At 48.4% G+C, this 11837-nt stretch overlaps 5 protein-coding genes across 5 annotated transcripts; 1 reads left to right on the plus strand and 4 right to left on the minus strand.

Moving 5' to 3' along the window:
• Positions 1–104: 104 nt before the first annotated feature.
• On the plus strand, positions 105–2062 carry EV420DRAFT_1653460 (uncharacterized protein; the record flags this gene model as incomplete). The annotated part of the gene is made up of 4 exons (XM_060478745.1): positions 105–122; positions 176–1441; positions 1499–1643; positions 1695–2062. 4 exons carry the CDS (start codon positions 105–107, stop codon positions 2060–2062), a joined length of 1797 nt encoding a protein of 598 aa, XP_060321873.1.
• Positions 2063–2113: 51 nt separating this feature from the next.
• Positions 2114–3888, minus strand: EV420DRAFT_348801 (uncharacterized protein). Its single transcript, XM_060481804.1, has 3 exons — positions 2684–3888; positions 2245–2633; positions 2114–2189 (listed from the first exon to the last, which is right to left on the minus strand). Exons 1-3 carry the CDS (start codon positions 3492–3494, stop codon positions 2166–2168), a joined length of 1224 nt encoding a protein of 407 aa, XP_060321874.1. The 5' UTR covers positions 3495–3888; the 3' UTR covers positions 2114–2165.
• Positions 3889–4813: 925 nt separating this feature from the next.
• EV420DRAFT_348813 (uncharacterized protein) lies at positions 4814–6630 on the minus strand. The gene is made up of 3 exons (XM_060481805.1): positions 5426–6630; positions 4986–5374; positions 4814–4925 (listed from the first exon to the last, which is right to left on the minus strand). The coding sequence occupies exons 1-3, from the start codon at positions 6234–6236 to the stop codon at positions 4902–4904; spliced, it is 1224 nt and encodes a 407-aa protein (XP_060321875.1). The 5' UTR covers positions 6237–6630; the 3' UTR covers positions 4814–4901.
• Positions 6631–8438: 1808 nt separating this feature from the next.
• Positions 8439–10305, minus strand: EV420DRAFT_1653463 (uncharacterized protein; the record flags this gene model as incomplete). Its single annotated transcript, XM_060478746.1, has 5 exons — positions 8439–9176; positions 9309–9554; positions 9731–9799; positions 9848–10045; positions 10096–10305. The coding sequence occupies 5 exons, from the start codon at positions 10303–10305 to the stop codon at positions 8439–8441; spliced, it is 1461 nt and encodes a 486-aa protein (XP_060321876.1).
• A 108-nt stretch (positions 10306–10413) lies between these two features.
• Positions 10414–11033, minus strand: EV420DRAFT_1282020 (uncharacterized protein; the record flags this gene model as incomplete). Its single annotated transcript, XM_060468289.1, has 5 exons — positions 10414–10483; positions 10533–10579; positions 10635–10772; positions 10821–10851; positions 10903–11033. Coding segments are annotated over 5 exons (417 nt in total), but the record flags the coding sequence as incomplete, so codon positions are not given.
• Positions 11034–11837: the final 804 nt, after the last annotated feature.

Here is an 11837-nt window from a genome sequence, read left to right on the forward strand (position 1 = left end):
CAGTAACTCCAAAAGAAGCGCCATTGATGTGCGGTCAACTCTTCTTTTAACTTTTTTCGTCTCTCTATGCTGGATGGCTGAAGCATAGACGTCTCGTTACCAGAATGACAAGTCGGCTCAAGGTCCGCAATTTATCTTCTCTTCTCTCGGCAGCTCATCTAAAAGTACGAGCCAGAAAGAAGCTACCAACGGTTCCCTTTCAGCTCTCACTACGCTGTGCGAAAATGCTACCAAAGATTCGACCACATTTCCCATCATAATAAATGCCATCCGCCAGCACCTTCTTGCCACGCCCGTTCCCAGGCTGACTCTGAATTCATCTCTCACAAAACGTGATGATTCTAGTCTGCATACTATCCGTTCATGCTTCCTCTGCCTAAAAACCGCGCTATCTGACGATGCACTCAAAAGTGCATGTAACATCGCGCTTGTTTCCAGATTATGGCCAGATATGTGTCGCTGGATTACGTCCTTCCTTGATACTCACGTCGTGGACGTTTCGACTTCTTCCCTGGAAACGCTTCTTCAAAATCAAAATTTTTTCGACATGATCGATGCTATATTGTCTTTATTGTTATCGCTCTCGAACGCGTCCCAGGTGCTAACTTGTATCCTCGAGACTGAGGACTTCATACGTTCCTTTACCCATTCCACCGTATGCCTCATGGCGGTGACCCAATACTCCCTGCAACCAATCACGACGGCACTCCTGGTGCGCTTTTGGAAACCAACCGGTGGCAAGACCCTTCCAGCCATGGCCGTTGTTCTACACGAGATGCCCCCACAAAGAATCATCGCCTCGCTTCAAGGAGTCGTGCATAAAATACAGGAACTGTCCTTCACGCCACCATCATTACGCAACTTTGCCCATACCATCCATTTCCTCTGGTTTGTCACCGCAAAGTCAGAGAAATTCAGTCTGCGGTATCTCGCTCAACGCTCGATTCCATGGATCTGTCATCTCTTATCTCGTATCATCGCGAAAGTACGCCAATTACCTCCCCCGGAGATCCATCAAGATCTCGAAGCGATATTCTTTACCTCTATCATATACCTTGTCGAGATAGGCTTCACCCAAGGCACTAAATGGCTTTTGCAAGGCTTACAACATCACATATTAGAACTCGCCCTCAAATCGATCCCCTTTGCATCCGAGTCCGGTCCTCTGGCAAATCCCAGCCGCTCTCCATCACTCCTTGCCCTTCTCAACCGACTCTGTGAAACGACTTACACTTTCCTAATGCAGCGCTGCGTCATTTCGGAAGCTGGAAGGGCGATGGGAAGGATAACAAAAGCGGGCTTGGAAGCAAACGTTTCACTCGCGGATGATTCTTTTCGTCGGACCTGGACCTTGCTAACAGATCAAATTGCTCTACGATCCAAGTATCGGTCAGATTTTATCGCAGCTGGATGCGACAACGATTCTTGTTCTAATCCCATGGTATGAGTCTGGCGTACCTCGTTTGCGCATTTCATTACTTATCCCAGTAATTGTCAGTGCCCACAGCGTCTTACCAACAGGACGAAACCGCTTCAAATGTGTTCGGGTTGCGAGAATTATTTCTACTGTTCCAGGGACTGCCAAAAATCAATGTGGCCGAGCCACAAACCTATCTGTAAAATTTTACAAGAGGAAACGAAAAGTTAGTAACTTTTCTTTGGTATCCTATGCGTATCCAACTATCCTCTCTTAGAAGGGTTTCTTTTGCACTTCACCGAGCGAGATATGCACTTTATGGGGGAGATGGCTTCCCATGATATACATAACAAGACCACACAGCTCAGAGAAGACAAGAAAAGGTTCCTTCGTGCACACCCTGGAGCTGCAGCTTACCCTCTTGTCCTTGCGGTGGACTACTCCTCTGTGCCTATGACGGTTACGATTCGCTCGTCGCTGGATTTCAAAGATCATCCAGAACACGGACAGAGGTGGCCGGACTTGATACGTAGGGTAAAACAAGACCCTAGAAATGAAATGGTGTACATCGAAACACCCCTTAAGACGGACCCCAAGAATTGGCTGTACACCACGACATTCCAACTGCCTATTCTAGGCATTTAGCTTGAATATCATGACGTGGTGTATTTGATATCGACGCAAAGATTTACCGTTCTGTTTGTATCACAATCGCGTGTATGTACCCCGCGTATTTGACCCAGAATCGCTAGCCAGGATAATTAGCAGCACACTGAATTAAATTGAAACGTGAGTTACTTGAAAACAACAAATAACAGTAGTCTTACCTCAACGGAAAGAATTCTCCTCTTCGCCACCATTGGGAAAATGCTCCTCACATCATCTCCAGCGCAGCTGGGATGCTCCATCAGATGTTTCCATCGTGCCTTCGCATTATCGTAGGCATCCAATCCTAAATGCACCCTTCTCAACGACCCAATCTGTCCCAGCGTTGCATCCAAAGCAGCCCAATCATTACCATACGACGTAAAGGTGCTCGTGTAGAATATCTCGAGCGTCACCTTCTCCAATCGATGCCACTTAGTGAGCTCCTTGAACAAGCTCGTCAACCACCGTAGCCATACCACAGGCTTCGTGTGTTGTTGGTAGCAGATCCACCACAGCTTGACATGTATCGAACGAAGACGAGATATATCAATTAGGTTCGATAATGGCTCTACAAACCCATGATTAGGCCTCAATCTATGAAACTGGCTATGCACTCACCTCCGAGACAGGCATTCAAAACAAGATGCTCTAAAGCGCTACCATTTAGCTGCCGTAGGATATCCCTCGTGACCTTCGTGCGCTTTACAAGGTCTCCAGAACCGTCTGTGAGTACCGATAACTGCTGGAGACTGCTGATATTGATCGAAGATTGTAATAGCTGTACCAGTGAAGAATGCGGCTCACACAAGCTGAGCGCTAAGGAGTGCAGCTTTAACTTTAGCCCGTTCGGAAGTCGGGTCAACCCTTCCAAATTCCCACAAGATACCAAGTCTTCGCAGGATATCGCGGAAAGCGATAGATGCTTCAGATACTGACATGTATCCAGAAGCGCCAGGAAGTCTGCATAATGAAGAAACAGTCCATCCCGAATCTCGAACCGCGTCAGACGCAGAGATCGGAAGGCTGTGATCAGGGTATCACGCATGGACAGGGAGAGCTCGTCCCAGGAATAACCACAGAGATGAAGGGATATACTCTCAAGGTTGATGAGTTTCTGAAACATAGTCCCGAGGAGGTGAGCGTCGAGAAGGGGAGAGATTTCAATGCTTTTCACAAGCGTCGCAAGGCAAGGGTGTATGGATATGAAGGAATTAAACCGTTCTATATCGCGTCGCCTGCGGCCATGTAAAGAGCAGTAGTGATAGGGTCCGCGATTGAAGCTGATGTGAGAGAATATCCGCCGCTGAGAGGGATACGTCCAGGAACGGCTGACGAGGGAGCAGGTTCGTAAGGTTTCTTTATCGGTATGATTCTCGTCTATAACGGCATCAATGAGCTCTTGTGGGAGAACAGTAACTTTGGCGTCCATGGCCACAGGTACAAGGCGAGAGTTAATCAGGTGTTTTGGATGAAGCAACCAACCGACCTATGACTGGTCTGATGTCTGGATTTCTTGTGGTTCTCGGAAGTTACTTGGGACACGATCTATACCGTGAGAGATGGGGGGATGATCTGAACATCGCAAGCCCTTGCTATCGTCATCCTTTTGTAGCTCGCAGGCAAAGGCCTTTTTTTGGCGCTGATCGAGTTACCTCGTCCATGATAACCAAAAGATTCGTTGACCCAGGTGCTTCGAAGCTTATCGTCTCGATTGCTCGATTTCGACCTGCGCGGCAAATGATCGTAGTTCAATGCTTCGAGTGTGCTTGCTATGTATCGGATTTTTGAAGGGAAAGCTAATGTGTGAAGAGTGTAGTCAGTGCTCATGTGAAACGGACTCCGTTCCGTTTCCTTCTCACGGATGTCAATCGCAAAAACTCCTCCCCTTCCACCATCACCATCTCCCTTTGTTGAAGTTGTATCGGCGCCTACGTAACTATTAGTATGCAGCAACCCGGATCTTTTGATACATGTGAAAAGGTGTTTCCTGGCATGAAGTCCGTTGAACTATTCCTGTTGTGCTCGAGCAATGCTCTACACCATCATTCTGAACGAGGCACGCTAGCACATGCAACGTCGGAGGGTGCGGCGTAGTTGGAGACACCTAAGTAGCAGGGTGTGGTAAAGATTGCTGATTCCGCCGCGTTTCAGTGATGACACAGCATGTCGTGCCCACACAGTAGCCCAAGAGATGGCGCAACAAAGAAGTCAAGAAGCGTCCAGTGATGAGATGGCAGGCGGCATGTACGAATTAATCGAGTCCACTCTGTGAATGCGGGCTAATTTAAGAGCTGTGCAGATCCGCTTCAGAGTGCGGACAAGTCGGGACGACGGCGTTTGCAGGTGCTGACTTGAACTAGGAGGTGCTTCAGATTTCTCATCCCTGGTGGGAAATGCATTTTGGAAAGAAGAGCTGGAGATGGAAGGCGAACAAACGCGTGTATGCTATAGAACTCCTAGTGAGTGCTGCAAAGCGGATATTGTCGAAACATACTAATGTAAATCCAAACGAGAACCTTCCGAGACGAGAAAGGGCGTGCACTAAAACGGCTAGGCGAATACCCGTGACAACATTATCGCGAAAGAAGTTCATGAGGGAAACACGACTGCATAATCTTCCAGGATGAATGACAAGGCAATCAAGCATCGCCAAGGATCATAATAATGTCGTGTCGCATCTGCTTGCTGTCCTGTCGCTTACAATGACGTTGATGAGCAGTGACACATTTGCGAAGACGCCGTGAGGTTGTTAGACATTTCTTCTAGGGACGTTTATGCACCGAAATCGCATCAAACGGACTGTGGAACATTACTAGTGTGATAAGATCCGATTATATTAGTTAGGAAAACTAGCGGCAATCTAGAATTGAATAAATGAGCAAGCTCCTCGTGACAAGAATATAAGCAACAACGGCCCCACCTCTACAGAAAGAACTCCGTGTTTGGCTAGTGTCGGCAGAATTACCTTCACACCGTCTCCGACAGTGCTTGAATACTCCTTCGAACGTTTCCATCGTGCTCGTGCGCAATCATAATTGTCCACCTTCACGTTGACCTTTCTCAACGACCGTATTCCCCCCAGTGCTGCATCGAGAGCAGCCCATTCATCAGTATACACGGTAATATTGCTCGCATAGAAGATCTCGAATGTGACCTCCTCCAACACCCCGTATTTAGCAAGCTCCCTGAACGACATAGTCAACCAACGTAACCAATTTTCGGGCCTTGGATGCTGGTCTGGGCGAATCCACCACAGTTTCATGTGTATCGAACAAAGTTGCGAAATATCAATCAAGTTGGATAATGGCTCTACAGGTGTCATCAGACAGAATTACAACTTAATACAGGACTCAGGCTTACCTCCAAGACAAACATTCAACACGAGGTGTTTCAAAGGTCCACCATTCAACTGCTTGAGTATTTCTTTCACGATATGCGCGCGCTTCTTAAGATCTGCAGATCCAGCGGTGAGCGCTGATAGCCGTCGGAGACGACTAACATTGATCGAAGATAACAACTGCGCCAGCGGAAAATAGGAATGTTCATACAAGCTGAGTGCTAGCGAATCCAGCTGCAGTTTCAGTCTGCTTGAAAACGCAGCCGTGGGTGCTATTTCCAGGTCATCCCATGACACATTGGAGAGGGATAAATGCTTAAGATGACTACCGCAAGCGCCCAAAAGGGCTAAGAAGTCTACACAGTGAGGAAACGATCCTTCTCTCAGCTCGAGAGAGGCTATTCGTGGAGAGCGAAGGGTGGCGAGGATGGTGCCCTGCATATATGGCGAAATCTCGTCCCAGTGATATCCACAGAGATCAAGTGACACGTTCTCGAGCTTGATCAGTTTTTCAAGGATGAGCGCGAGGAGCTGCGCGTCGAGATGTGGCGAGACCTCAATAGCTCTCACGAGCGTAGCAACATGAGGATAGGCACATATAAGCGTGTGGAATTGCTCCATGTCGCGCTGGCTATGTCCTTGCGCGTAGTAGTAGCGTCGTTTGTTATGACTGAATCGTATCTGAGAATATATGTGGCGTTGCGAGGTATATGTCCAAGAACGGCTAACGAGGGAACACGCGCGTAAGGCGGCCTTATCGTTTTGGTTCTCGTCGATAATGATGTCGACGAGCTCTTGTGGAAGTGTACAAATCCCGGAGCAGCGCTTTTCCATCTTTGAAGGCTGGGAGAAAGTTATCGAGTAAGATGATGGAAATCTGCGGTAAAAGAAAGGACGGACATAGCAACTAGTCTGGCGTTCTTCTTTTTCGGTGGCCGTCCGACTCAAAGACAGCCCACTGCACGATTCTGCACAACGGAACGCGATAAGAGAGGGAGGCGTGGGCGATGGAAAGAAGGATTCGAACTTTTTGCTATCACCCTCCTTTTGTAGTTTCTGTTCTGGTTTCTCTCTTCTGGCCGAGGTTCGGTCTAGGCCGCTACATCCCTAGCAAGGCGTGCCAAGTCTCGATGCATGCTGAGTGTTCTCTTCGTACGCCCCATCATGCTGTTCATTATAAGAGGAACAGCAGAGTCGAGGACTAAATCAACGGTCGCCCAAGACGGCAGAGCTTTTGCTTGTCTGTCTATAGTTAACTGTCAGTGAAACAGGTGGAGAAAAAGACAAAGTGTGACGTTACTTACAGGCCAATTATTACTTGGTCGTTTTTCCGGACTTGACGCAGACTCGACCTAGTCTTGGCGCAGCTGATGCCCTTCGAACCGATCCAAATATCTGCTCCATCTGGCTTCTTGAATTCTTCGCTTACAGTTCTGGATCATATGTTGAAAGAGGAAAACTTCCAAAGTTCCTGAGCAGCTGCGAGATAGGCTTCGAGGTCTTTTAACACAAGGCTAGATCCGGATAAAAATCGGCTTACAGTGAGCAACGAGGCAGGATGGACAGTTCTCCGTCTGTAAGTACCGGACGTGTAATGAATTTAGTAAATGCCTGTGATATCGACGGTTATCAGAGAGGTGAACAGACAAAGTCGTTGCGTGACACTGTCGTACCTCACACCGCGTCCAAATGCCTCCCAACTCCCCGATATCCCCTGAGTTTGCGCGTTCGAATATTTGTCACTGTACCACATTGAAGCTACGAGTCCTACTTCTGCCCCTCTGAAATTGTCTAATACCGGCTGATGATCCTGGTTCTGGCTTTTTTGGATGAGATGAGTAAGCCAATAACTGCGGTTACTTGTTGCGTCCCATGATAATGATTCGAACGAGAAATAATATAGAGAACGTAATGCCTAGACGAGAGAAGGAATGAGTGAGTGAGGATTGGGCAAGACGATTCTTGGTTAGTCGTTGCAAACTTTGTACTAGTTTCTGTCATCTATTTCTTGAAGTCGCATAGCAGAGAACGAATCCACAATTTTCCGTTCAAACGCTCAAGCACTCAAGCAAGTACTCAACGCCGAGTTGTGACAAACAAGAAATAGATGCATATAGTCTGGGCGAGGTGGTGGCTGGTGGTCGTCGTTTATATTGAGAAATCGGCTGACGGGCCGCATACCGGTGGCGTCGGCATATGCCGGTTTTCGCGAAGGTTTGAATCAGTTCGAGTAACCAATAATTGGATAACGCTTGCAGGGCCCACTACAGGGGCAGAGCCTGCTACGTTTATCACGTCCGCAAAAAAAAAAAAATAGACTACAGCCTATCACTATTAGTCTGGCCGCGGTCCGGTTCAGGACCGCGTGGACCCGGTCCGAACCCGAACCGAACCTGCAGGTCCAGGTCCGGTTCAGGTTCAGGTCCGGCACAGCCACCTGGGTCCAGGTTCGAGGTTCGACCTGTTTGAAAATTCTGAACCCGGTTCGGACCCGGTCCGAACCTCGTGAACCTCGAAAAATTCAGGTAAAGTTCAGGTCAAGCTTTCAGAAGTTATATCATGCTAAATTGCTGATTGCTATCTAATACATAGAACTGAGATTTATTTTTCCATTCCAGGATCTTCTGTGCCTTCAGAATGCATGTTTTCATATGCAGGTCACACAGACTCTGACCCTCGCTGTTGCAATTTTGATGCAGAGAAGTTTGGCACCATGAAGGAAGCTTATTGGGATGGACATATCAGTGCACAGAACAAAGCACAGATGGAAATTGGGCCCTGCTTTGATGATGGAAACTTGGTCATAGAGTAATCATGTACCACATGTATGAATATCACAGTCTACAGCGCGTAATAAATTTTTTTTGCTGAACCCGGACTGAACCTGGACCGAACCTTTTGGACCTGCACCTCAGGTTTGGGTTCGAGGTTCGGGGGGGCGGCAGGTGAACCTCGAGGTCCAGGTTCAAGGTTCAGGCAAATATGCCTGAACCTGGACCGAACCGGACCCCGGCCAGACTAATCACTATGTAAAAATTAAAATAAAGCGTCCAAAATACGCATCATGGCATCGTGATTGGCCACTTCCTTCCTCCTCAGAGTAGTTATCAAGGCTTTGTCCCTGTTCACATATGTCTGTAACCCTTCCAATATAACTTGGTTTCTCTTCAACGCCCGATCCAACGCCACCTTCGTCTTCGCGAGTTCCACCTTATACCCATCCAGATCCATATCCTTGAAGCCCTTGATGACTTTCTGAACCTCTTCTGGATCGGGTTCGACATCGAACTCCAACTTCTCCGATGTCAAGGGTTCGTGCTTCTGAGACTCGTCCAATAGTTTCTGCAAACTGCTATCAGGCGTGGTGGGTGGAGGATCTTGGCTTGGCACGGAGGTCTCAGGCACCCTGGTTGATCCAGCACCCGGAAGACTTGGGTTGAACGGATTTCCCGGTTTTACAACGTCTGGCCAGGACACGGGGAAAGCGGACTTCGGTTTTGACAGAAAATTGAGGTTGCTCTTAGGAATCGCCACGTAAGGTTTCCTCAGGTTTAGAAGAGGTCGGGGACGTACAATCTTGCTCGACGTCAAGGGATGTGTCGATGACCAGAGGACTGGATCATCGTCGTCGTCGTCGTCGTCGCCGCCATTGTCAACACCATCATCCGAATCAACTTTTCGTCGCCTAGTGGGGGGTGCAGGAGATTCCGAGACCCGCCTGCGTTTGCGAGACTTCTTCACCCCATCCGGGGCCTCTCCCACGCATCGTTTTGCCTGTAGATGACACTCTCAGCACTTGGAGTGGTCGTCGTTGTTCGGCCACTGGCACGCGATCTTCGATCCACATGTTTTACACTAGGGAAAGCCCGATTAACGAGACATTCTGCACATCAAGTAGTCACTCACCGGTTCACCTGCTTCCACGGGAATCAAATCCCAATCCGAGATATCGATCTTAGAAACTCTCGTCTTGTTCAAAGTTCGAGAGTGACCCCGATGTACGTTCAAGAAGACGAGCTGACACCAGAGCTCGGTCCCAATCTCAGCGGCGGCCTTGGACTGATATACCTCCCCCATATCAACAATGAGGTCTCGGGTCCCCGTCAGCCAATCCACAGTCGGCTCCTCGGGCGCCGGTAAGCAGGCTTTCAGCTGTCGGGACCCCGTCAGAACTTTTCCAATTTTTCCTATCAGATCGAAATGGCGCACCTTCTTCCACAGGTCCTCATCCGTGCCTCATCTCTTTCGAGGTTTCTGCACTGCTGCAGACTGTGTCCCCTTCTACATTCTGCATCAAAACAGCAGCAGACCAAATGCACGAGACTCACCGACGGTCCAGGAAGCGACGACTTTGCCCTCTCGGCCTCTTTTTTTCCAGCTGCTCGAGATTTTGGCTTCTGAATAGTGTCAGGCCACCAACCTGAAGGAATGTATACCAGACTCACCGAGACCTCGGTCGGAGACGGCGAATCTCGTCCTTTCTTCTCTTCCAGCAAATTACGTCGGTTCGAAAGAGGAACGTCAGTCGGAACGTTGGCAGTCTCCGTCTTCAACTTCGATGAATCCGAAGGCAATTCCCAAAGGGCCGTCCCCTGAACCACGGTAGCGTCTCCAACAAATCTCAAGGCATCGTGCACGTTGTTCTGAAATGTACGAGCATAAACCAGTGAGTTCCGAGCCACAGTCTACTCACCAGATGTTCATTCACCCTGCTCCACTGTGCTCCCGATCTATCCGACTCCAACGTCTGCCTACTGTCCACATAGGTCGTCAGGGCATCGTTGATCGCCTTGATTTGTTCGTGCGTCGTATCAGGCAGAACAGCTGCCCTCAACATAAGAGCCTCTGGACCAACCATAACGAAGCGTTTCACGCTTTTGGCGGAGGTGGAGATAGCAGTCATGGTGGTCAGAGGTCAAGTCGCGGTGATCGAAAACTTTTTCAGCCGACTTCCGTATATAGCATGTACCCCTAAATGTCATGATATCGGTAACGCACGCTCTGCCACTAACTACTCGGTCTCTCCCTCGATCAACCTGGCCGTGGCTGCTATTCTAAATCCAATCGGAGTAACCGAATGTCTGTTTCACATAGGTCAGAACTAATAAAGCCACGGAACTCTGCATGCACTGAAAGCAATTCTGGAAATCTTCTCCCTCCATGAGCAGGATGTCACCCTTCATCGACGATTTCAGTGTCCCTTTCATTTTATATTACAACTTGATGTCTTACATGTTTAAGGTTCACTGTCAAGAATACCCTTGTACCTGATAAAGACGAATCCTTGGTTCGGAACATCATCGCGGCATCCGACCCCAAAGACAGGCCCACCACGAATGGATATACCCCTCGTTCATCATCGCTGTGAAACTGCACCAAGTCGAACAACCCTCACGAAAAAGAGCAGACACTCCTCACTGCCATCTTTTGGTCTGGAAGATACGCGATGCTAGTATCTAGTGTAAGTCTTGAACAAGGACAATGAACGGTATCCACGTACCTTAACAGCTCGTTAAAATCAGGGACATTATCGAACACGGAGTTTAGGGATTCCTTTATATGAGTCAGCGCATCATGCATCACAGTCGGGGCATGTTCCCAATCAGTGGTCAATCCGTCGCCTCCTATGTACTGAATGATAGTGTAGCCAATGCCTGGAGTCGCAGTGTATTATGTACATACATGGTAAGCTATGCCCGCTACAACGACTGTCAGGCGGATCTTGTGACGTAGAGAGATCGACTTACCGTTGTAAGAAAAGTAGTTCGTAAACATCGTCCCCTGACCTGGAAAGACCGAATGAAACAACGTCAATTTGAATAACACAAACACAGACATCGATGCTAACAACGTGTAAGTCCTAGCTTGGGTCAGATCAAATCAATCTTACAGATCTCAAGGGTGTTCGTTTGAAATTGAACAACTGATTTGCTTCTGCGGACAAATATTCGTTCAGGAGTCGATTTGCTTCCGCTAGGGCGCCGGGACTCGGACGAAGCCAAAAAATCTGTGCGCTAGACGATCATTAGTTATCTGGCAAGTCAATCTCACAAACAGTTACTCGTATCCTTTAAATCCGAAAACTGTGAGCTGCTTCAGTCTATGCTCCCGTGAAAAGTTGCATTTATAGATCGTCGTTCCTGAACTCGTTTATACGGGTACCACTTGAGCAAGAGGACACGCACTGGTGCTATCCCTCAACTCGTAATCCGGCCACGGGTCTGCATGCTGAAGTATATCCATATGCTGCTCAATAACTTTATGGTGGCCACACGAGTCGCACACCAGAGTCGACCACAAAAAACTGGCCTCCCACGATCAACTCCCAAACGGAATACCAGTATCTGTTAGCGTACCGACAAGTCATCTTCCCACAAGAAGGGCAGTGAAACCCGGCCGGCTTTGTTGATGATTGCATGAAAACGGTGTTTATGG

The sequence above is a fragment of the Desarmillaria tabescens genome (assembly GCF_030435595.1).
Source record: "Desarmillaria tabescens strain CCBAS 213 chromosome Unknown EV420scaffold_162, whole genome shotgun sequence".
In the NCBI taxonomy this organism is placed as follows: Eukaryota; Fungi; Basidiomycota; class Agaricomycetes; order Agaricales; family Physalacriaceae; genus Desarmillaria; species Desarmillaria tabescens.